Source organism: Vicia villosa, linkage group LG5 (assembly GCF_029867415.1).
Source record: "Vicia villosa cultivar HV-30 ecotype Madison, WI linkage group LG5, Vvil1.0, whole genome shotgun sequence".
NCBI lineage: Eukaryota > Viridiplantae > Streptophyta > Magnoliopsida > Fabales > Fabaceae > Vicia > Vicia villosa.
In genome coordinates, this window is record NC_081184.1 from 63738279 (window position 1) to 63764210 (window position 25932).

A 25932-nucleotide genomic window follows, 5' to 3' on the forward strand; every position below is an offset into this window, starting at 1 on the left:
AGATAAAACAAAAAACATTTCAGAACTAATCCATACGTCAGAACTTCTCATCTTCTCATTCTGGGCATAAATCCATACTGATAATCTTCAGAATGAACTTAAACCTATCTTCAGCAAGGGGTTTTGTAAGGATATCAGCCCATTGATGCTCTGTATCAACAAATTTCAAAGATAGAACACCCTTCTGAACATAGTCCCTAATGAAATGATGTTTGATCTCAATATGTTTAGCTTTGGAATGTAACATTGGATTCTTAGATAAACATATAGCAGAAGTAATATCACAGAAGATAGGAATGTTACTCTCATATATCTGATAATCTTCTAGGTGACTCTTCATCCAGAGCATCTGTGTACTACATCCAGCAGCAGCAACATATTCTGCTTCTGTAGTAGAGAGGGCAATGGTAGCTTGCTTCTTGCTGTACCAGGAGATCAGATGACTTCCAAGAAATTGACAACTTCCAGAAGTACTCTTTCTTTCAATTCTATCTCCAGCGTAATCAGCATCACAGTATCCTACTAAGTTGTAATCTTTAGATCTTCTGTAGACTAAACCATCATTAGTAGTACCTTTCAGATACCTAAGAATTCTCTTAATAGCTGTTAAGTGAGATTCTCTAGGATCTGATTGGAATCTTGCACACAGACAAACACTAAATAAAATGTCAGGTCTAATAGCAGTGAGATATAGAAGAGATCCAATCATACCTCTGTAGAGTTTCTGGTCTACCTTCTTACTTACCTCTTCCTTACCTAGGACACACGTTGGATGCATAGAAGTTTTGGCTTCTTTGCTTTCTGAAAGATTAAACTTCTTCAGAAGTTCTTTCATATACTTCGTTTGATGAACATATGTTCCATCAGAAGTTTGATTGATCTGGATCCCAAGAAAATACTTGAGTTCTCCCATCATGCTCATCTCGAACTCAGCCTGCATAGACTTAGCAAACTCCTTTCCAGGCGTAGCATCAGAGGTTCCAAAGATAATATCATCAACATAAATTTGACAAATTAAAATATCTTTCTTAAAGGTTTTACAGAAGAGAGTAGTATCCACTTGTCCTCTAGTGAAACCATTGTTCAGAAGGAAAGAACTTAATCTTTCATACCAAGCTCTAGGAGCTTGCTTCAATCCATACAATGATTTCTTTAATTTGAAAACATGTTCTGGAGACTTAGAATCTTCAAAATCAGGAGGTTGGTGGACATATACTTCTTATTCTATATAACCATTTAAGAAGGCACTCTTAGCATCCTTCTGATATAGAGTGATGTTATGTTGAGTGGCAAGAGAAATCAATAAGCGAATAGATTCTAACCTGGCCACTGGTGCAAAGGTTTCTGTATAATCAATCCCTTCTTGCTAACTATAGCCCTGAGCAACATGTCTGGCTTTGTTTCTTACAACTTCTCCTTTTTCGCTTAGCTTGTTTCTGAAGACCCACTTGGTTCCAATGATGTTGAATCCTTTTGGTCTAGGAACAAGATCCCATACATCATTCCTTATAAACTGATTAAGTTCTTCTTGCATGGAAATTATTCAGTCTGCATCTTCTAGAGCTTGATCAACAGAAGTTGGCTCGATCAGAGAAACAAGACCTAATTGACCTTCCGCATTGTTCTTAAGGAATGATTTGGTTCTGATAGGATCTTCTTTATTTCCAAGAATGACATCTTCTGAGTGAGCAGAGGTGAGTATAGAAGATCTTTTGACAGTTGGTTCTTCAGAAATTCTGAGATTCTCTAAAGAAGCAACAACTTGATCTTCTGATCCTTTGATTCTGGGTTCTCCAGCTTCTGAGTCACAGACTTCAATATCTGCAAAATTCTCAAACTGCTTTGGCTTTTCAAGACCAAGCTTATCATCAAATCTGATGTTGATTGATTCTTCAACAACCAATGTTTCAATATTGTATACTCTGTAACCTTTTGAGCGTTCAGAATATCCAAGAAGGAAACACTTATGTGCCTTAGAATCAAACTTACTCAGATGATCCTTAGTGTTCAGAATATAACAAATACATCCAAAAGGATGAAAATATGAAATGTTGGGCTTTTTGTTCTTCCACAATTCATAAGGAGTCTTATTAAGAATAGGTCTTATAGAGATTCTATTCTGAATATAACATGCAGTATTTATTGCTTCTGCCCAGAAGTGCTTAGCCATATTGGTCTCGTTGATCATGGTTCTGGCCATTTCTTGTAGAGTCCTATTCTTTCGCTTTACAACTCCATTTTGCTGTGGAGTTCTAGGGCAAAAATCATGGGCAATACCATTTTCTTTGAAATAAATATCAAAGAATCTGTTCTCAAATTTTCCACCATGATCACTTCTGACCTTTATGATTTTACACTCTTTCTCAGGTTGAATCTAAGTGCAGAAGTCAAAGAACACTGAATGAGACTCATCCTTGTGTTTCAAGAACTTTACCCATGTCTAGCGACTATAATCATCTACGATGACTAATCCATATTTCTTCCCTCTGACAGAAGCTGTTTTGACTGGGCCAAACAGATCATTGTGCAGAACTTCTAGCGGCCTAGAGGAAGAAATAATATTCATAGACTTGACTGCAGGTTTGGAGAACTTTCCCTTCTGACATGCTTCGCAAAGAGCATCTGATTTATACTTCAGATTAGGGAGTCCTCTGACCAGATTTAGTTTGTTAATCTGAGAAATCTTTCTCAAACTAGCATGGCCTAATCTTCTGTGCCAGACCCATTGCTCTTCGCTAACAGACATAAGACAAGTTACCTTCTGATTCTTAAGATCTTGAAGATCAATCTTGTAAATGTTGTTCTTTCTCTTGCCTGAAAATAGGATTGAGCCACTTGACTTACAGCCTTGCAAGACTTTTGATTGAAGATTATGTCATAACCATTGTCACTTAATTGACTTATGGACAATAAGTTATGAGCTTATCCTTCTACAAGAAGTACATTAGATATAGAAGGAGACTTACCAGTACTTATGGTTCCAGAGCCAATAATCTCGCCCTTCTGATCTCCTCCAAACTTTACTTCTCCAGCGCACTTAAGCACCAGGTCTTGGAACATAGACCTTCTTCCCGTCATGTGCCGCAAGCACCCAGAGTCCAGGTACCATGACATGCTTTGATTTTTCTTCTTTGCTGCGAAGGATATCTGCAACAGAAATTATCTTCTCCTTAGGAACCCACAACTTCTTGGGTCCTTTCTTGTTAGTTTTCCTCAAGTTCTGATTGAACCTGGGTTTAGCATGATAAACAACAGGAGGTACAACATGATATTCCTTAGGTTTAACAGCATGATATTTTCTAGGTTGTGTCACATGCTTCTTAGTGTGTGTAATATGAAAGCTTTTGGCATGTGAGGTGAGCCTAATATCATGGGGGTGGCCATACTTGAACTGTTCATACAATGGCTTGTATGTGATTTTCATATCATCTACAGGTTCAAGTTTGTATGGGGTATCACCCTCGTAGCCAATGCCAACTCTCTTGTTTCCAGAAACAGCATATATCATAGAAGCAAGATGACTTCTACCAATACTTCTAGATAAGAATTTCCTGAAACTCAAGTCATATTCTTTAAGAATATGGTTCAAGCTTGGAATAGATTCTTCTGAACCAGAAGATGACTCAGCATCTTTGGATAGTTTTAAAACTTTTTCTTTAAGTTCAGAATTTTCGAATACAGGCTTCTCAGTTTCAGATACAAAGAGCTTTCTCTGCTTTTTGTACTTGATACTAAGCTTAGTCTTGATTTCATGAATTTCAGCTATACTGGAACCAAGCTCTTCTCTAGTTAGATCAGAAAATACCTCTTCAGAGTCAGATTGTGATTCTGATGTAGATTCTGCTTTATCATCCACAGTGGCCATCAGCGCAAAGTTTGCCTGCTCGCCTTTAGAGTCTGATTCTGATTCTGATGAATTTGAATCATCCCAAGTAGCTATAAGACCTTTCTTCTTATGAAACTTATTCTTGGGCTTCTCCTTCTGAAGCTTTGGACACTCATTCTTGTAGTGACCTGGCTCATTGCACTCGAAGCAAGTGACCTTCTTCTTGTCAGATATTCTGCTTCCAAAAGATTCTCCTCTTTCAGGCTTCTTTGAACTTCTGAAGTTCTTGAACTTCCTTTGTTTGCTCTTCCAGAGTTGGTTTACCCTTCTGGAGATCATGGACAGTTCATCTTCTTCTTCTTCTTCTTCTTCTTCTGATTCTGATTCTTCAGAATCCTCTTCTTCTGCCTGAAAAGCGTTAGTGCATTTTTTATTTAAAGATTTTAATGTAATAGACTTACCTTTCTTTTGAGGTTAATTAGCATCCAACTCAATTTCATGACTCCTCAAGGCGCTGATCAGCTCTTCCAAAGAGACTTCATTCAGATTCTTTGCTATCTTGAATGCAGTCACCATTGGGCCCCATCTTCTGGGCAAGCTTCTGATTATCTTCTTGACATGATCAGCCTTTGTATAACCCTTGTCGAGCACTCTTAATCCAGCAGTCAAGGTTTGAAATCTTGAGAACATTGTTTCATTGATTTCATCATCCTCCTTCTCGAAGGCTTCATACTTCTGGATTAATGCTAGAGCTTTAGTCTCTTTGACTTGGTGTCGCTACCGCGAAAATTAACAGAGTCGCCACTAACATATTTATCCTTAAAAGGAAGGGAATGCCAGCAAACCACAAAACAAAACAACGGTCTCACGACCAGAGAAAAAGGGTAAGGGAGTCGGTTACGCGAGGGGAAGGTGTTAGCACCCCACGCGCCCATCGTACTCGATGGTATCCACGCCTACGTCTAAAACTATGGGTGTGTAACAAATCTACGCTAATCTGGACTAAATGAATGCAGAATGTAGGGAAAAGAAAGAGTTATACTCACACGGGCCCTACCCCGCTGCCTACGTATCCGTTTTGCGAAATCAGAGGTACCGTAGCTCGGCTAACTAATTTTTGTTTGTTTTGTGTTTTTTAGGTGAACGAGTTACATTCACACTCCGCTGCTCGACCTTTGGAGACTTATGCTTGGGAATGAAGCAGAAATAACGAGCTCTTAAGAAAAGAAAATCAAAGAGTGTGGTTTGTGTTTTAAATAATGCATGAGGAAAGCCTAAGATAAAGGGGAAAGCTTGCTACCTAATGTTATCATACAAAGGGTACAAATCTAAACTAAACTATCAACCTACGAGGGATAAGGGAAACAAACAATAATATCACACAAATGAGCATCCGCTCATAAAGCAAACAAACCAACGGTACTGACCGAATGGTAGAAAAGCGGTCCCGCCATAACCAAGGGGAGCAACTCAACCCAAGTCAACCAAGCATTAGACCTCGCGAAAATGATCGGGCCATAGACAAGAGGAGCGGATCCCTCTCAACAACCAAGCCGTCACGGATCGTAAACGAAAACGGTGCGTGCGTAAACCGAGCATCAACGTCGAGCGACGCGAGCTATAGGAAAGGCGGGGGTCCAGCTACATGAACCCTTTTCCTGACATACTCGATAACAAGATCTTGTGCAGGTTCAGAAGCGAGCCACGCGTAGCGTGCACATACTGAACAGACTCGATGAGACTTGGCGGGGGTTGATTGCTAACCCTTTCCGCGTGCCTTCCATGAGGACTTAACGGAGTGCCATATAGGACTTATTACACCGTGACTCCCTGCCGCAAAGCACAAATGTAAACACACCAACAAAAACAAAGCCTCTTTTGAGGGCTTGTTGGCCAGATGCATGTCTAGGTCCTACTTCTCATGTTATAGGATGATGCGAGAAAGCGATAAAGTGCAAGAGAAATAAAATGAAACGGGATCAATACAAAACGGATGATGATCCGTAAACTAAAGTGAAGCAAAGCGAAGAAACTAAGAATCCCGCGAGCAAGCTAGCAAAGCAAAAGCAAATGGTCAGCACACTGATTAGCCATGAAAGCACACAAAGGTCGACATGCGCGTCAAGCACAATCACAATACACCTACAAGAGGAACAAGCAAACCAAACAAGCAGATATAAAGTAATAGGAACGTGTCTCCCGGATGAGAACACAATACAAATGAAGGAAATCGTGTTCCGCAAGTAAAGCGGAACACTCAAGCAATAAGCGTCGGTCGGTGACTATCCAAAAACCTTGCACACTAGCACACAAGTTAGAGATAACAAACATCGCAATCGGAATTGCGTTATTACTATAAAGCGAAAGAAACGGGCAAGCGATGTAAACAGGAAATGGATAATGAAACATCAAAGAGAAATCAAACATGGATGATCTACAAATTAATGAAAACTAAGCATCTAGTAATATAATACATCTCATAAGCTTTCCGACGATATAAAGAACGTGCAAATCGGAGTTACGAGTAAAAAGTTATGCAAGATTGAAATTAGAAAAGAAAACACAAAAATTACACACAGGAACCGGTTCCTGCATAGGACAACTCGATTCCTAGTACTAAAAACCAGAGGCAGAAAACTGGGAACCGGTTCCCACCTAGGGACAACCCGGTTCCTGGTACTAAATCACAGAAGCAAACACATTTCAAATTACTGGGAACCGGTTCCCACCTAGGGACAACCCGGTTCCTGGTACTAAAATGCAGAGAATCAACAATTTTGGATTGAGTGGGAACCGGTTCCCGCCTGAGACAACCCGGTTCCTGGCGTAGCAAAACCAATTTTTAAGCATTTTTAGGACCTTGGAGCCGTCCGCACTCAATCCAAAACCATTCCATTGTCAATCATCACAAGCAAACATCAAATCATGAATTAAGCACGAGTCTACAAGTCAAATGATCCTAATTATGGAAAGCGCGACGCGTCGAGCCAAGCAAATATCAAGCAAAAGTGCACCACGTGCATTTATACAAACACTTTGAGTGCGTCACAAGCAACATACATGCACATCAACAATTATGCATACGAAATCATCATCGAATCATAGATCCGAACACGAATATCACAATTTATCATCAACACACATCAATTATATGCAATAAACATCACATCTAACCACAATTCACATGAACATTATCGATTCCAGCAAAAACAAAGCAAATTCACCGATCAATTATCATCAACCATCCATAAATCAAGAACAAGATATAGATCTAGATCCTAATTCACATAATGATTAACAATTAAGCACTTAATTCAAGATCCGAAAGCTTACCGGATGAAGATCTCAACCGAAGCGCGAACACGAACACGATACGAACCGAACACAACACGAACGCGACACGAACGCGAAAGCGAAATCCGAGGTGAGAGAGAGGTAGAGGCGCGCGAGATTTGAGGAGAGAGAGAAGAAAATCAAACTTCGAATCTTAATTCTTCAATCCATGTTCTTGATCTTGATGAAGATTGATGAGTTTTTGATGAAAGTTTGATGTAATTTGTGGTTTTGATTCAAGAGAATTGAGAGAATTGAGAGAAAGTGTTTTTGATATTTTTGGTAAATTGAAATTATGAGAGTTCTGCCTGATTTGTGAAGAGCAAAATGTTTATATATTGTCAACGCGAAATGTCCAAATTGCCCTCGGTGCATCTTATTTTGGCTCGTTTTTAAGGAAACTCGGTTCGGCTCTGAATTCCGGAACGAAACCAATGCCATTGTGAAGATGACCAAATTCCTGACTCGTAGCCGCAAGAATCGTCTCAATCCGATAAGCGATGAAGAAATTACGCGCGTTTGAATGACGAGAAACGTCGATTCATCTGGTGCGACTGTGCAGAATTTTGAGAGTACCGCTCAAAGAACTCGATAAAACCCTATCTTCGGCTCAGAATCTGAACAAGCATGTGTGACGAAGAAACGAAGCTAATGAAATTTCCAAGAAAATGCCGCCGGAATGGACTTCATACGACAAAAATCGAAGGAGTTATGAATTTTCAAACTAGGCGCGACGTACTCGAAAACACACATTTTACCGAAACAACGCGACGATCCTTAAAATTCTGGGAATTTTCCGTGCATAATTGGCCTTCGGTCCGAACATATGAAATCTTGGTAATGATGGTACGGAGCTCCGGTTAAATTTTCAAGCGAATCCGACGAGCGGATTGTGAGATATGAATTTTCCGAGGCCCGAAACCTTACATTCATCACCGTTTTTTACTGCGAAACCTCAAGTAATTTGCAATTTTGACGACCTTCCTCAAAGAACTGGCTTCTGAGCCGAACACGACTTAGCTCATATCACCTTCCAAATAAGACTTGTGAATTTTCTCGTATTAACACTGTTTAAACGATTTTTCACACCGCACTTCTTTAGAACCACAAGAAACTCTTTATTATTTTTCTTCATTTTTTGGATGACAAAATAAACGTCATTAATAACTTATAGCTCAAATAAAGAGGGCAAATTTTGGGGTGCAACAGCTGCCCCTATTCAAACTTCTTGGACCTGACGAGTGAGAAACGAAAGTTTCGAACCGTTGAGGTGGAAGGAGATTGAATACTAGAATGAACTCGAAAATTTGCGCTCTTGATCAATAGAAGATTCCAACTTGCAATGAAGAAGGAATGTACCACCCAGCAAGCAGGGAGAAAAAACTTCAATTGATTTGGATAATAAATATGCTCCAACTTGTGATAAGAAGGAACGGGCACCCACAGGCAGGGGAAACACTTCAAATGATCTGGGCATCAAGAGAAGGAACATCTCGACTGATCTGAGTATCAGGCGTAGCAGATGTCTCCGAACTTGCATCGGGATAGATGTCTTAAGTCGATCTGGGAATCGAGGGAGATACATCGGTTGAATCGGACATCAACGGGTAATAGGTATCTCTGATCTGGGAATCATGATCTGGGAATCTGGGCAGACATCTCTTCTGATGCAATTAAATCATCAGGTAGATATTCCTACTAATCTGGGAATTAGCGGCTAGCTCCTTCGTAAGACCACGGGGATCCGGAGGCGGCTCCTTCAACTGAACTGGAAATCAGGATAGGAACAATATCTCTTCTGAACTGTGTACGCCGAGGAAAGAATGCCTTTAAACTGATCTGGACATTATGCCAGAAAATAAGTAGGACAATCTTCATCTGAAAGACAAAGTCGATCAGGTAGACATCTCCATCTGATCTGATGATATCAGTGGCTTGCTCCTTTGTAAGATCTTGGGAGAACCGGAGGCGGTTCCTTCAACTAACCTGAAACTGGATATTAGGATAGGAACAAATATCTCTTCCGAACTGTGTACGCCGGGTAAAGAAAACATCTTCAATTGATGGTTAGGCATCAGGACTGGGCAAACGAGTTTCTTCTTCTGAACGAATTAAATCGTCAGGGAGTAGATATTTCCAACTAATCTGATGTATCAGAGGGCTTGCTCCTTCGGAAGATCTTGGGAGATCCGGAGGCGGTTCCTTCAACTGAGCTGAATATCTGGATAGGAACAAATATCTTCCACCGATCTGGGGGCATCGGGAATAGGATTGTCTTTGAACTGATCTGAGCTGCGTCAGAAAATAAGTAGAACAATCCTCTTCTGATTCAAAACATCAGGATAAGCGCCTGTAATGATTAGGCGAATATTGCTCTCTGGGGAGCATTTGAATCTGGATAACTTTCCTGCAGAAAGAAACAGATATACTATGATTTATGCATGATGCATGTATGAATGTGTATGGAATAATGTTTCCGAGGAGGAAGACGCTACATGCTTAGAGAATGTAATGCGAATGATGCATGATTCGAACGTTGCTTAGGGAAGCAACCGATGAGCACTGAATTGCTGAAGCAGCCCTGGCGAGAGTATGGAACTCTGCGGGGAAGACAAGATGCGTGACCAAGGGTCACAAACTGCGAGCTGGCAAAGATGGATCAAAAATCTGCTGGAGACGATCAAATCTGGATGCGAGCTCTGTTTGGGGAACAAATCCTGCTTGGAGATAAGAACATCCCACTTAACTGCTTGGGGAAGACCCTTGTAACTTCATTGGAGAAGCAAATTCTCGACACCCTAGGGGTGTGGAGATAAGGACAAGTCATGGAGATAACTCTGATGGGGAGTGACCAACTTACCAGTGCAGAACGCATTCCGCTGGGGAAGTCCTTGAAGGGCACAGATTCTGCTGAGGATGCATGTGAATCTCTGCTGAGGAAAGAAACTCAGTGGGGAAGATGAATACTTCTGCCCAACAATTTGCTAGGGATAGGAGAGATCCGCTGGGGATAAGGAACTCAGCATAAGAACCTTTTGTTAAGACAACTCCACTGGGAATAAGATGACTCTCCTGGGGAAAGCAGGTCAATCTGTTAGGGAGAGAAAACCTCTACTGGGGAGAACCAGAAATTCGGGCACGAAACCTCATCAAGAACTCGCTGGGGAATCAGATGTCGTCCAATCATGACTCGATTGGGGAGAAAGCATTTCGTCGGGAAATAAGACTTCAGATGCACGGAGAATACATCGAGACGCGCTTTGCTGAGGATATGAGAATCTTGGAGCAAAGAAAGTCTCATCTGAATGTAATCAGCTGGGGAATGAGAATCTCTCATTAGGAAGCACTCGGTTGGGGAGTGAGAATCCCTCGTAGCTAAGTCCGTCAATATGCTGATGCGAAGCGCTTGCAAGGATGTACCTGCGAGACAAACAAATGAAAATGCCCCAGGATATAGCATGGTATCTTGGCCTGCCATCCCGGTTACACAAGACTTCGAAGTAATTTCAAAGATTTTATCATTTCTAATCATGTATTGTAGAAGTTTAACACAAACTCAAGACGTTTTATGCAAACAAAACAGTAAAAGAAAACGGCTTTTGAGATGAAAAGAAGTTTATTAATTGCAACCGGAATGCTCGTAAAAGAGCGAATACATTTCAGAAATAGTTCCTAGTAAGAGGTAACCACACATTTTTTAAGTACAAGAGAAATGGCAATGTGAAACGGACATCCATTGGTTTCGATCCCGCTATCACTTTTATAACCTCAACGTTCTCATCTCCTTGCTTTGGAAGACCGTACTCATTAGGATTGATCACTGCCCGATCTGATAACGTCACCAAACTTGTGGACCCGACGGGGTTTGGTAAGTGCCTTTAGGGATTTGAGTTGCCCGGTGCAAACTCAGGAACACGGAGTCTTGCTTATCCCTCGGTCGGGAGCCCTAAACACGTTGATTGGAAATTGGGAATGCTTTAGGGATTTGAGCCGCCTGATGCGAACTCAAGAACACAGAGTCTTGCTTATCCCTCGGTCGGGAGCCCTAAGCATGTATGAAGAGTGATTGCCAAGGTGGCATGCAGGATGTAGTCATTCGCTTTTGTCCCTTTTTTGCCTAAGCCGCCCTTTCGGGTTTTCAAATTAGCGGGTATATTTATTTCTTTTTCATTCTTTTGCCTGATTCATTTTCCCTTCTTTTTCTTTTTTCTTCTTTTTCTTCTTTTTTTATTCTTTTTTTTTATTTTTTTTTAATCAGCTCTATGCGAAGTATTTTTTGACTACATCCGCGTTCACAGGGTGCGGAAAGTTCTCGCCATCCATTGTTGCAAGCAACATGGCACCGCCAGAGAACACTTTCTGCACAACAAAAGGGCATTCATACATAGGAGTCCACTTGCCTCGAGGATCACCCTGAGGAAGGATGATTCTTTTGAGTACCAGATCACCTGGTTTATAGCTTTGGGGTCGCACCCGCTTGTCAAAAGCTTTTCTCATCTTCCTTTGGTACACCTGACCATGACCAATAGCTGCTAAGCGTTTCTCATCAATGAGGTTCAACTGATCCATCCAATTTTGTACCCATTCTGACTCGTCAAGCTCGACGTCTTTCATAATCCTCAGGGAAGGAATCTCAACTTCAACAGGCAGTACCGCTTCCAAGCCATAAACAAGTGAGAAAGGAGTTGCCCCAGTCGATGTACGCACAGAAGTGCGATAACCATGCAAAGAAAAAGGCAACTTCTGTACAATCTTCTTAATGTTCTTGTTGGCCGCTTCAACAACGCCATTCATCTTTGGACGATACGGAGAAGAATTGTGATGCTTGATCTTGAAGGACTCACAAAGCTCCTTCATCAACTTGTTATTAAGATTTGATCCATTATCAGTAATGATCTTCTCAGGAATCCCATAACGACAGATTATGTTGTGCTTGATAAAGCGAGTAATCACTTGCTTGGTAACATTCGCATAAGATGCGGCTTCAATCCATTTGGTGAAGTAATCGATGGCAACCAAAATGAAGCGATGTCCATTAGAAGCAGTAGGCTTAATTTCTCCAATCATGTCAATGCCCCACATTGCGAAAGGCCACGGAGAAGTCAAGACATTCAAAGGCACAGGCGACACGCACTTTATCAATATAGATCTGGCACTTGTGACAAATTCTGACATGGTTATGACAATCAGTTTCCATAGTGGACCAATAATAACCAGCCCTCAAGATCTTCTTAGCCATTGTATGCCCACTAGAATGGGTACCAAACTCGCCTTCGTGCATTTCTTCTATGATTTTCGAAGCTTCTTCCTTCACAACACATCGGAGAAACACACCGTCATGATGCCTCTTGTACAAAACCCCACCGTTAAGGTAAAACTTAGCTGCAAACCTTCTCAGAAACTTCTTATCAGTCACTGACGCTTCGGGAGGATACTCTTGAGTTTCGAGGAACTTTTTAATGTCATGATACCAGGGATTACCATCCAATTCAACATCAGCCTCAAAGCAGAATGCTGGCTCATCCAACCTGTTGATGGTGATGTTAGGCGCTTCATTGGCCCATTTCACTTTGAACATGGAAGCCAAAGTAGCGAGAGCATCAGCAAGATTGTTCTCTTCTCTAGAAATATGCTCGAATGTGATCTCATCAAAGTACGAAATGAGTCTCATCACGTGCTCCCTGTATGGAATCAGATTCTGATGATGAGTTTCCCAATCTCCATTGATCTGGCTAATGACAAGATTGGAATCCCCATAAACTTTCAAGTACTTGATTCGCAAATCGATCGCAGCTTCGATACCATAGATGCATGCTTCATATTCAGCCATGTTATTAGTGCAATCAAAACAGATTCTGGCTGTAAACGGAATATGAAAACCAGATGGAGAAGTAATTACAGCTCCAACACCATTCCCGAGTGCATTAGAGGCACCATCGAACACGAGCGTCCATCGCGATCCTGGTTCGGGTCTTCCTCTGGTCCGGGAATGTTACAATCTCTGATGTACAGGACATCCTCATCGGGAAATTCAAACTTCATCGGTTCATAATCTTCAACAGGCTGATGCGCCAGATAATCTGCCAACACACTACCTTTGATGGCTTTCTGAGTAGTATACTGGATATCGTATTCAGTCAAAATCATTTGCCACCTGGCTACTCTTCCGAAAAGAGCGGGCTTCTCAAAGACATACTTAATAGGATCCATCTTGGAAATCAATACGGTGGTGTGAACCAACATATACTGCCTTAGCCGGCGAGCAGCCCACACCAAAGCACAGCAAGTTTTCTCGAGCAGTGAGTATCGGGATTCACAGTCGGTAAACTTTTTGCTAAGGTAGTATATTGCATGCTCTTTTCGGCCAGACTCGTCATGTTGACCCAGCACACATCCCATTGAGTTTTCAAGAACTGTGAGGTACATACTCAAAGGCCTTCCTGGAACTGGAGGCATTAATATCGGAGGTTCCTGCAGATACTCTTTCACTTTTTCGAATGCTTTTTGACAATCATTATTCCACCTGGCCGTCTGATCTTTTCTTAGCAATTTGAATATTGGTTCACAAGTGGTCGTAAGATGAGAGATGAATCTAGCAATGTAGTTCAGCCTCCCTAGGAAACCACAAACCTCTTTTTCTGTTCTCGCCTCAGGCATTTCTTGTATAGCTTTTATTTTTGCAGGATCGACCTCAATACCTTTCCCACTAACAACAAAGCCCAACAACTTTCCGAATCGCACTCCGAAACTGCATTTGTTTGGATTCAACCTCAGTTTGAATTCCCAAAGCCTTTCAAACAACTTCTGCAAGTGAACCAAGTGCTCTTCTTCAGTGTGAGATTTTGCAATCATGTCGTCGACATACACTTCAATCTCTTTGTGAATCATGTCGTGAAAAAGAGTCACCATGGCACGCTGATACGTTGCCCCTGCGTTTTTCAACCCAAAAGGCATGACGTTGTAGCAGAAAGTTCCCCATGGTGTGATAAATGTTGTTTTCTCCATGTCTTCTGGTGCCATTTTGATCTGATTGTACCCAGAGAAGCCATCCATGAAGGAAAACACTTTAAAAGGAGCAGTATTATCCACCAACACATCAATGTGGGGAAGAGGAAAATCATATTTCGGACTCGCCCTATTCAAATCTCTGTAATCAACACACATCCTGACCTTTCCGTCCTTCTTAGGTACAGGAACAATATTCGCAACCCACGGCGCGTAATTCACGACTTGCAGAAAACCAGCATCAAACTGTTTCTCAACCTCTTTCTTAATTTTCTCAGACATATCTGGGCGAGTCCTTCGAAGCTTCTGCTTGACAGGAGGACTATCTTCTTTGAGAGGTAGACGGTGTACCACAATATCTGTATCAAGACCACGCATATCTTCATAAGACCAAGCAAAGATATCCGCATACTCTTTCAACATATCGATAAGCCTCTGCTTCACACTACTCTCAAGCGCAGCCCCTATCTTGACTTCTCGGACCTGCTCTTTAGTACCAACATTTACCATCTCGATTACCTCTTGACGCGGCTGAATCGCTTTCTTTTCCTGTTTCAACAATCTGGCCAACTCGTCGGGAATATCACAATCGTCATAAGCTTCCTCCTCAGCTTGGTAGATCGGATTGTCAAAATCATAACGAGTAATAGCGGAACTGTTACCAATGGAATCCGTGGTGGTGGAACATCTGCATGATTGATGTTTTTATTTTAGTTTTGATTATTAAGCCATGTGCAAGTGTGTGCAAAAACATTGCCATTTAAAGGAAAAAAGTTAAAAAGAAAGACAAAGAGCAAAACATTTGAATGCAAAAATGTCCTTTTATTTCATGATTAAATTTAAAAATTCGAACTGCATGGCCCTACAAATGATTCACTACGCCTTGGGCAGAGCGTAGGAATTATGGCATGATATGAAAAATAAAAACAAGGAATTTACTCCTGAGCTTGTGTAACTTGGATGACATCTTCGATTGTCCAGTTGCTAGGCACCTCTCCAGGAATACTTGGACGAATCCAGCTATCAAAGTCACAATCACTATCCACCTCTTCACCATTGGCAATGGCGTCAACCTGACCGTCTTGAATGACACCCCCACTCATGAACTTGATCGGGCTAAGGATACTAGACTTGGGCGATGCATTCTGCCTTCCAGGATTGAAACCAAGACCATTCTTATCAAATTTGGGACGCACATCAATTACTTGCCCCCAACCTTCCACTCTTCCAGTCTCAACGACAACCTAAGCATCTTTCAAAGAGGACATACTCGTTTCTGGCTTCGTTATCTCATAAGGAGGAGTTCTCACAGTATTCACAGCTTCAAACGCTTGAAATGGTGTCTCATGTATCTCACCTTCGATCTCTACATATCGGAAAGAGGACAAGTGACTCACGATATAATCTTCTTCACCACAAACCATCACCACTTTACCGTTAACCGGATACTTCAACTTCTGATGAAGAGTAGATGTCACAGCACCAGCCTTGTGAATCCACGGTCGTCCCAACAAACAACAGTAAGCGGGCTGAATATCCATCACATAAAAGGTTGTAGTAAAGATCTGAGGACCCACTTGGATTGGTAGATCTACCTCTCCGAACACAGATCTCCTTGAACCGTCAAAGGCGCGCACAACCAACTCACTAGGCCTCAACTCAACACCCGCATAGTCAATTCGCATGAGGGCCGACTTGGGAAGCACGTTTAAAGAAGACCCAGTATCAACCAAAACACAGGACAAAGTCGTCCCCTTACATTCAATCGAAATATGTAAAGCCTTGTTATGGTTTCTCCCTTCTGGAGGAAGATCACGATCCGTAAATCCCAAACCGTTCCCAGAAAAGATATTATTGGCTACCGCCTCTAGCTGATTCACAGATATTTCATGCGGGACGTAAGCACCATTCAGAATTCTCAAGAGAGCATCTCTATGACCTTCTGAACACATCAGCAGTTGCAAGATAGAAATCTTTGACTGGGTCTGACCCAACTGCTCAACAACTTTGTAATCAGACTTCCTGATGATTCTCAATAATTCTTCCACATCCTTGGAAGACACAGCACTATCAGGTGCCCCATTTTGGGTCAGAGAATTCTGGACATCAGTCACTACTTGTTTTCCTTTGGCCTTAGCCAAAGCATCTGCATTGTTTTGAACAAGCTGAGGGGAGAACACCCTACCACTGCGAGTAATTCTACCAGTACCGGCGAAGTTATCAGTGTTTGCAACTGAGGCTTCCGCGAACTTCTGTTTAGATGAATCGCCCTCCTCCTTCGTGCCATAGTAGTATACGTCTGACCCATAATGCCAAGGGATGGCCTTCTCACTATCATATGGAATAGGCCCTGGCACGGTAATCATCAACACCGCTGGTTGTTCCTCATACGGGATACTGACAGGTATCTGAATAGGCACTTGGATACATATTGGAACAACTGGATCATAAGGAATTGAGATCACAGACACTTCACCATCCTTACTCTTCGCACCTCTCAACCTTCGATAGAACTGAAGAGGACCCTCATCAATCAGCTTTTGTACCATACCTTTCAAATCAGCACAACCTTCAGGTTGACTTTTGCAATTCTCACAATCAACACCACAGCCCGGAAAGATACCGCTATTAATCAGATGTTGCTTCATAGATACAAGAGGAAAAGTCAAACAGCTCACATCAGATACAACACTTATCTCTTCACTCTCAATGGCATTCACACCCGAACCTCCGTGAGTAGGCATCGGATTATTGACAACATTGGGTGTAGGAGTGAATTGGATTATCTTTTGATCCAACAAGTCCTGGACTTTGTTCTTCAACGCAATACACCTCTGTATCATGCCCAGCGGCACCTGAATGGAAAGCACATCGTGCGTTTGCATTGTAGTTCGGAGATTGCGTGTCCGGAGCATTCGGAGTATCTCTCAAAGTAATCTTCTCAATCTTGAGCAAATGTTGCAACACCTGAGCATAAGTCATAGGAATCAGATCAATCTTTCTGTGAGGCCTAGTCCTGGGAGGATAGCGATCATTATTGGAACGTTGTCCCTGCTGTTTTTGTTGTTGTGGCACTGGGATCATGACAGCATTAACATGTGAATTGCTTCTCCCTGAACCCCTTCTTCCATATATGGCATCCGCATTTCCTTCCTTCCTTCTGGCATAACCTTCAGCTTGTTTCTTACCACCAACAGAATTAGAAGAAGCTCCTAACTGAATTTTCCCCATCTTTAGACCCATCTCGACACGTTCGCCATATCTCACCATTTCAGAAAAGTTAGCTGAAGCACTGCAAGCCAAGTAATAGTGTCCAGACAAAGTACCGGTGAACATATCAATCATCTCACGCTCAGTCATAGGTGGTTGAACCCTCGCAGCTAACTCGCGCCATTTCTGAGCGTACTCTTTGAAAGATTCTTTAGACCCCTGAACCAAGCTCTGCAACTGAGTCCTATTGGGTGCCATGTCAACATTATACTGATAGTGCTTAATGAAAGCCTCCACAAGATCTCTCCAAGAATGAATATGAGTGCGCTTGAGTTGAACATACCACTCCAAAGAAGCCCCAGCAAGACTATCCTGGAAGAAGTGCATTAGAAAACCCTCATCCTCAGAGTACACCGACATCTTCCAATAGTACGCCTTAACATGAGTCATAGGATAGGTCGCCCCATTGTATTTGTCAAAAGATGGAACTTTGAATTTCGGTGGAATCCTCACACCAGGAACCAGCCCCAAGTTATTGATATCCATGCCTAACACCCATTTGCCTTCAACAGCCCTGAGACGTTCCTCAATCAGACGATACCTTTCAACTTCATCATGTGCACCCTCAGCACTATGCCTTGACACCTGGTCAAAGTTCTCAACATTGAAATCCAAATTACCACGGTGCTGATTGAAAGGATTATAGTGCCCTCCCACGTGGTCAAACTCATTCGGATCATGGTGATCGTCAATCCTACCAGACACATCGTCAAACAGCCCCGGGTGTCCTCCATTCTCAACCCTTCTGGAGTTCTCGACGAGAACCCGCAAGTCATCCTGCCCCTTGGTCATATTAGTCAATGCTTCCATAAACTGCGCCATCTACGCATTCATCTGCTCTGTCAGTTGAGCTCTCATCTCTGCCATTTGTTCCTGAATCTGTTTCATCTGCCTTCTCTGATTGCTCCTAGTCGGATACGGGTGATTAGCCGTCTTAGAACTCCTTCTGATAACAAAACAGCGAGACATAAGATATAAGACCTGCAAAACCTGCAAATATATGACATGTATGATATATGAATGTTATGCATGAAATGTTTGTCAATTTTCAGGTATCCAAGAGTTCATCCCACTTTCAGATAAGACATAGAAATCCTGATACCGAATATATTTGAACAGTAATCCACACACGAGAATAATTCATCAAACTGAGCATATTTCATTCAAACATAACTGAGAATTTGAGTTCATACAGATAAAACACATAATCGTGTCACAAAGTGCTCACAAGGCATACAAAAGAAATCCAGAATATCAAAATGGGACCCCATCCAACAATCCTGGACATGGGCGACAAACATCAAGAATACACGGCAAATTGACCATGGGCCAACCAAATCTACTCTACAGCAGCACTAGGACCGTCTGATAACAGAATGAGCTCCTCCATCTCCTCTCCGCTGGGCTCGGAGGCTTGCGAGCTCTTCTTCAAGTCGAGCCAACTTAGCTTTTTCTTCGATCAATTGCTTTTCCGAGTCCTGCACCTTTCTCTTGCTATTGTTTTCGGACCTTCGCAACTTCGCACATTCCTGTTATTTTCGGTACAAGCTTTCTTCCATCAAGTCATGAGATCGCCTTTGGGCACGTGTCATGTTTGAACCTTCACCTTGCGCATGCTTGAGCTTACGAGCCAATTCCGCCTTTTCGTGATCTTGAAAATACCTCTCCAAGCCAACCTCATTGTCCTTTGCTTTTAGTTTGATGTTGTCCGCTTCGGCTTGAATATAGAGTTCAGCCGCAACTGTATCAGATAAAACCACGGGAGGTTGCTCATACAATGGACATGACCTCGCAAATGGCAGCAACAGATTTGCCACTCTTGCCTCAACCCATTTCCTGTAAGGACCCATAGCAATAGGAACCTTCTTGCTCAAAGTAGTTTGATCCCTTCTATGGACTTTAGTCCAAGCATACGATATCTTCTCTAGCTCCAGAGGATCTTTACCATCAGCAAAGTACACTGATTCAAACGCTTCTACATCATTCTGAGCCCTTTCCATTGCATATCCCAATTGACGATAGGCGAGCGTGGGATTATAACTAATACAACCTCTGGTTCCCATGAGAGGAACGTTGGGATATTGACCGCAACTAGTGATGATGTTCCAAATCTTCCCCACACAATAGTTCCACCTGATGTCATAAGATGTGAGGTTAACAATCCTATCTGACCACTTAAGAGAACTCTTCTTGAGCAAAAAAGGTCCTCTCACCGGCAAATGCAACATGAACCACTGATACAACAATGGAAGACAAGAACCAACAACATATCCTCCCTTCTTACTTCTCGAATGGATCGAAAAATAAGCATCTGCAAGCAACGTTGGCACGGGGTTTTTGTTCATAAAGACACAAATCGCCGCCAAACTCATAAAGTTCTCTCTTGAGGGGAATAAGACAATACCATAAATCATGATAGCAAGCAAACGACTAAAATCAACCCACTGCTCCTTCTTAGCCGCATCCTCAGCCCTACTAATCAAAAAGCAAAGATAGAAACCAGAAACACCGCCCGATGACTTCCAATTTCTTTCCACCTCCTTTATACCCATGTGAAGAGCTTCAGCTATTTTTTCAAATCTCACAACCTCGGGAACTCGAATGAAAGGTACATCATCAGTGATTCGGATGTTGAGTATGTAAGAAAACTCCTCGAGTGTTGGCACCAATTGATAGTCCTGAAATGTAAAACACCTCAACTGTTGATCATAGAACTGAAACAGGGTGATCAAAGCCATTGGATCGAAAGATGTATTTAGGATGGAGTGCAAATTGCCATAATCATGATTGAAGTCACGGAGAACCTCCCCTTTCAACCGAGAACTCAAACATATCAACCCCGAAACATCAATATCCGGAATCTTATAAGCTCTGGTATGCCTCGTACGTTCTTTGACAGTATCAGTGAGAATGTCCATCTTCAACTTAGGTGAACTCCTGAATGTCCCTGAAAATATGACATGCAAATGCTTATTATACATATCTTTTTTTTTTTTTGCGTTTCTTTTGGAAATAAATATGCTATGATGCAAAGTGGTGGGACTTGTTGCCGCCCACCAGGCCTTCTGGACTGCCGGTAACACACATAGTACATAGCCAAAGGTTCGTCCCCCAAATGGTATACCACACGGAACACGGAATGTCAATCCACAGAACCAAAGCCCCATAGTCAATAACACACTAGAATAGAACACAGACTACCACTCGAACAAGAACCATGGTACCCCACGAACAGGAACCAATAGTACACTCGAACGAGAACAGCGGTAACCCTCGAACAAGAACAGCAGTAACCCACGAACAAGATCCAAAGTCACCATCAATGTACCTGTTAATCAATGATTGATTCCCGCCCCACTCACGGGTAAATCTAGGCCAAGGTAGGTCAAAAATCCAACAGAGGATCGAATGTAGGCGCTATCATACGATATTGCCTCATTCCACCAAGCTCTGCCCGTGGATACGTGATCAGATCAATCAGGCATACGCCTTCTGTCCGTCACGGCCACTCTAGTCCTAGTTCCTATGGTATCACTCATGACCTGGGTATTGGGTCTTTTACCTCTTGAAACACCCACCCACAGATAGAAATCCAGACAGTCCAGAATATGATGCAAAAAAGTAAAAGCGCACATAGAATGCAATGCAAACAAGTAAATATGCAAAGCGGTAAAGCACCCAAAGATAAACACACAAGCGCTAGGATCGACTCGCTAAGTCCGGACCCGCAATAGGTCGAGACGTCCCCAGCAGAGTCACCAGCTGTCGCTACCGCGAAAATTAACAGAGTCCCCACTAACATATTTATCCTTAAAAGGAAGGGAATGCCAGTAAACCACAAAACAAAACAACGGTCTCACGACCAGAGAAAAAGGGTAAGGAGTCGGTTACGCGAGGGGAAAGTGTTAGCACCCCACGCGCCCATCATACTCGATGGTATCCACGCCTGCGTCTTAAACTATGGGTGTGTAACAAATCTACGCTAATCTGGACTAAATGAATGCAGAATGTAGGGGAAAGAAAGAGCTATACTCGCACGGGCCCTACCCCGCTGCCTACGTATCCGTTTTGCGGAATCAAAGGTACCGTAGCTCGGCTAACTAATTTTTGTTTGTTTTGTGTTTTTTAGGTGAACGAGTTACATTCACACTCCGCTGCTCGACCTTTGGAGACTTATGCTTGGGAATGGAGCGGAAATAACGAGCTCTTAAGAAAAGAAAATCAAAGAGTGTGGTTTGTGTTTTAAAGAATGCATGAGGAAAGCCTAAGCTAAGGGGGAAAGCTTGCTACCTAATGTTATCATACAAAGGGTACAAATCTAAACTAAACTATCAACCTACGAGGGATAAGGGAAACAAACGAGCATCCGCTCGTAAAGCAAACAAACCAACGGTACTGACCGAATGGTAGAAAAGCGGACCCGCCATAGCCAAGGGGAGCAACTCAACCCAAGTCAACCAAGAATTAGACCTCGCGAAAATGATCGGGCCATAGACAAGAGGAGCGGATCCCTCTCAGCAACCAATCCGTCACGGATCGTAAAGGAAAACGGTGCATGCGTACACCAAGCATCAACGTCGAGCGACGCGAGCTATAGGAAAGGCGGGGGTCCGGCTACATGAACCCTTTTCCTGACATACTCGATAACAAGATCTTGTGCAGGTTCAGAAGCGAGCCACGCGTAGCGTGCACATACTGAACCGACTCGATGAGACTTGGCGGGGGTTGATTGCTAACCCTTTCCGCGTGCCTTCCATGAGGACTTAACGGAGTGCCATATAGGACTTATTACACCGTGACTCCCTGCCGCAAAGCACAAACGTAAACACACCAACAAAAACAAAGCCTCTTTCGAGGGCTTGTTGGCCAGATGCATGTCTAGGTCCTACTTCTCATGTTATAGGATGATGTGAGAAAGCGATAAAGTGCAAGAGAAATAAAATGAAACGGGATCAATACCAAACGGATGATGATCCGTAAACTAAAGTGAAGCAAAGCGAAGAAACTAAGAATCCCGCGAGCGAGCTAGCAAAACAAAAGCAAATGGTCAGCACACCGATTAGCCATGAAAGCACACAAAGCTCGACATGCGCGTCGAGCACAATCACAATACATCTGCAAGAGGAACAAGCAAACCAAACTAGCAGATATAAAGTAATAGGAACGTGTCTCCCGGATGAGAACACAATACAAATGAAGGAAATCGTGTTCCGCAAGTAAAGCGAAACACTCAAGCAATAAGCGTCGGTCGGTGACTATCCACAAACCTTGCACACTAGCACACAAGTTAGAGATAACAAACATTGCAATCGAAATTGTGTTATTACTATAAAGCGAAAGAAACGGGCAAGCGATGTAAACAGGAAATGCATAATGAAACATCAAAGAGAAATCAAACATGGATGATCTACAAATTAATGAAAACTAAACATCTAGTAATATAATACGTCTCATAAGCTTTCCGACGATATAAAGAACGTGTAAATCGGAGTTACGAGTAAAAAGTTATGCAAGATTGAAATTAGAAAAGAAAACACAAAAATTACACACAGGAACCGGTTCCTGCATAGGACAACCCGGTTCCTAGTACTAAAAACGAAAGGCAGAAAACTGGGAACCGGTTCCCACCTAGGGACAACCCGGTTCCTGGTACTAAATCACAGAAGCAAACACATTTCAAATTACTGGGAACCGGTTCCCACCTAGGGACAACCCGGTTCCTGGCACACAAATCAGAGGACAAAAACAACGCAGGAACCGGTTCCCACCTAGGGACAACCCGGTTCCTGGTACTAAAATGCAGAGAATCAACAATTTTGGATTGAGTGGGAACCGGTTCCCGCCTGAGACAACCCGGTTCCTGGCGTAGCAAAACCAATTTTTAAGCATTTTTAGGACCTTGGAGCCGTCCGCACTCAATCCAAAACCATTCCATTGTCAATCATCACAAGCAAACATCAAATCATGAATTAAGCACGAGTCTACAAGTCAAATGATCCTAATTATGGAAAGCGCGACGCGTCGAGCCAAGCAAATATCAAGCAAAAGTGCACCACGTGCATTTATACAAACACTTTGAGTGCGTCACAAGCAACATACATGCACATCAACAATTATGCATACGAAATCATCATCGAATCATAGATCCGAACACGAATATCACAATTTATCATCAACACACATCAATTATATGCAATAAACATCACATCTAACCACAATTCACATGAACATTATCGATTCGAGCAAAAACAAAGCAAATTCACCGATCAATCATCATCAACCATCCATAAATCAAGAACAAGATATAGATCTAGATCCTAATTCACATAATGATTAACAATTAAGCACTTAATTCAAGATCCGAAAGCTTACCGGATGAAGATCTCAACCGAAGCGCGAACACGAACACGATACGAACGCGAACACAACACGAACGCGACACGAACGCGAAAGCGAAATCCGAGGTAAGAGAGAGGTAGAGGCGCGCGAGATTTGAGGAGAGAGAGAAGAAAATCAAACTTCGAATCTTAATTCTTCAATCCATGTTCTTGATCTTGATGAAGATTGATGAGTTTTTGATGAAAGTTTGATGTAATTTGTGGTTTTGGTTCAAGAGAATTGAGAGAATTGAGAGAAAGTGTTTTTGATCTTTTTGGTAAATTGAAATTATGAGAGTTCTGCCTGATGTGTGAAGAGCAAAATGTTTATATATTGTCAACGCGAAATGTCCAAATTGCCCTCGGTGCATCTTATTTTGGCTCGTTTTTAAGGAAACTCGGTTCGGCTCTGAATTCCGGAATGAAACCAATGCCATTGTGAAGATGACCAAATTCCTGACTCGTCACCGCAAGAATCGTCTCAATCCTATAAGCGATGAAGAAATTACGCGCGTTTGAATGACGAGAAACGTCGATTCATCTGGTGCGACTGTGCAGAATTTTGTGAGTACCGCTCAAAGAACTCGATAAAACCCTATCTTCGGCTCAGAATCTAAATAGGCATGTGTGACGAAGAAACGAAGCTAATGAAATTTCCAAGAAAATGCCGCCGGAATGGACTTCATACAATAAAAATCGAAGGAGTTATGCATTTTCAAACTAGGCGCGACATACTCGAAAACACACTTTTCAACGAAACAACGCAACGATCCTTAAAATTCTGGGAATTTTCCGTGCATAATTGGCCTTCGGTCCGAACATATGAAATCTTGGTAATGATGGTATGGAGCTCCGGTTAAATTTTCAAGCGAATCCGACGTGCGGATTGTGAGATATGAATTTTCCGAGGCCCGAAACCCTACATTCAGCACCGTTTTTTACTGCGAAACCTCAAGTAATTTGCAATTTTGACGACCTTCCTCAAAGAACTGGCTTCTGAGCCGAACACGAAAGTTGTAGATATCGTCGAAACAGTCGCGGTAACGCGGGAACTTAGCTCATATCACCTTCCAAATAAGACTTGTGAATTTTCTCGTATTTACACTGTTTAAACGATTTTTCACACCGCACTTCTTTAGAACCACAAGAAACTCTTTATTATTTTTCTTCATTTTTTGGATGACGAAATAAACGTCATTAATAACTTATAGCTCAAATAAAGAGGGCAAATTTTGGGGTGCAACACTTGGGGATTTCCTTCATGAGTCATTTTCAATGAATCATATATGTCATAGGTAGTTTCTCTGTTTGATATCTTCTCATATTCAGCATGAGAAATAGCATTCAGCAGAATAGTCCTATACTTGTGATGATTTTTGAATTGCTTCTTTTGATCATCACTCATTTCTTGTCTTGTCAGCTTTACACCACTAGCTTTCACTAGATGTTTGTAACCATCCACCAGAAGATCCCATAAGTCACCATCTAAACCAAGAAAGTAACTTTCGAGTCTATCTTTCCAATATTCAAAGTTTTCACCATCGAATACTGGTGGTCTAGTGTAGCCATCTTGACTTAGTGTTTTTCTCTTCTTGAATCTTTTCTAAACACGGTTAAGTGCTTGCACCTTAGAACCGGTGCTCTGATGCCAATTGAAGGATAGAAAAACACTTAGAAAGGGGGGGGGGGGTTGAATAAGTGTAACTTTAAAAACTCTTAAGATAAAAACAATTGCACAATGATTTTTATCCTGGTTCGTTGTTAACGAAACTACTCCAGTCCACCCCCTTAGAGTGATTTACCTCACCTGAGGATTTAATCCACTAATCAATCTTGATTACAATGGTTTTCCACTTTGATACCCTCTAAGTCTTCTAGAGTATTCTGATCACAACTTGATCACTCTAGGAAATCAATGCTTAGATACCCTCTAAGACTTCTAGAGAATCTGATCACAACTTGATCTTCTCTAGTTCCTTTACAAATGAATGTAAACAAATTCTTACAAGAGTATTACAATGCTTCTTAATAAGCTATAATCACAACTGTGATATTTATCTTAAGTTCTAAGCTTAATCTCACTAAGATATTACAACAGCAATGAAGTGAGGTTGAAGATGA

At 42.0% G+C, this 25932-nt stretch overlaps 2 protein-coding genes across 2 annotated transcripts; both read right to left on the reverse strand.

The window, feature by feature from the left end:
- Window positions 1-7053: 7053 nt before the first annotated feature.
- On the reverse strand, window positions 7054-18226 carry LOC131604754 (uncharacterized). Its single transcript, XM_058877177.1, has 5 exons — window positions 18092-18226; window positions 17432-18019; window positions 17132-17380; window positions 16213-17019; window positions 7054-7104 (listed from the first exon to the last, which is right to left on the reverse strand). The coding sequence occupies exons 1-5, from the start codon at window positions 18224-18226 to the stop codon at window positions 7054-7056; spliced, it is 1830 nt and encodes a 609-aa protein (XP_058733160.1).
- Window positions 18227-18966: 740 nt separating this feature from the next.
- Window positions 18967-20352, reverse strand: LOC131604755 (uncharacterized). Its single transcript, XM_058877178.1, has one exon. The coding sequence runs from the start codon at window positions 20350-20352 to the stop codon at window positions 18967-18969; it is 1386 nt and encodes a 461-aa protein (XP_058733161.1).
- Between the last annotated feature and the right edge of the window lie 5580 nt (window positions 20353-25932).

Coding starts and splice junctions, on each gene's coding strand:
- LOC131604754 (XM_058877177.1), bottom strand. CDS start 18,226: ATGACCAAGGGGCAGGATGACTTGCGGGTTCTCGTCGAGAACTCCAGA. Junction 17,381..17,431: donor CAGCTAACTTTTCTGAAATG/GTGAGATATGGC, acceptor GGGAAAATTCAG/TTAGGAGCTTCTTCTAATTC. Junction 17,020..17,131: donor TTCCTATGACTTATGCTCAG/GTGTTGCAACAT, acceptor CTTTCCATTCAG/GTGCCGCTGGGCATGATACA.
- LOC131604755 (XM_058877178.1), bottom strand. CDS start 20,352: ATGGACATTCTCACTGATACTGTCAAAGAACGTACGAGGCATACCAGA.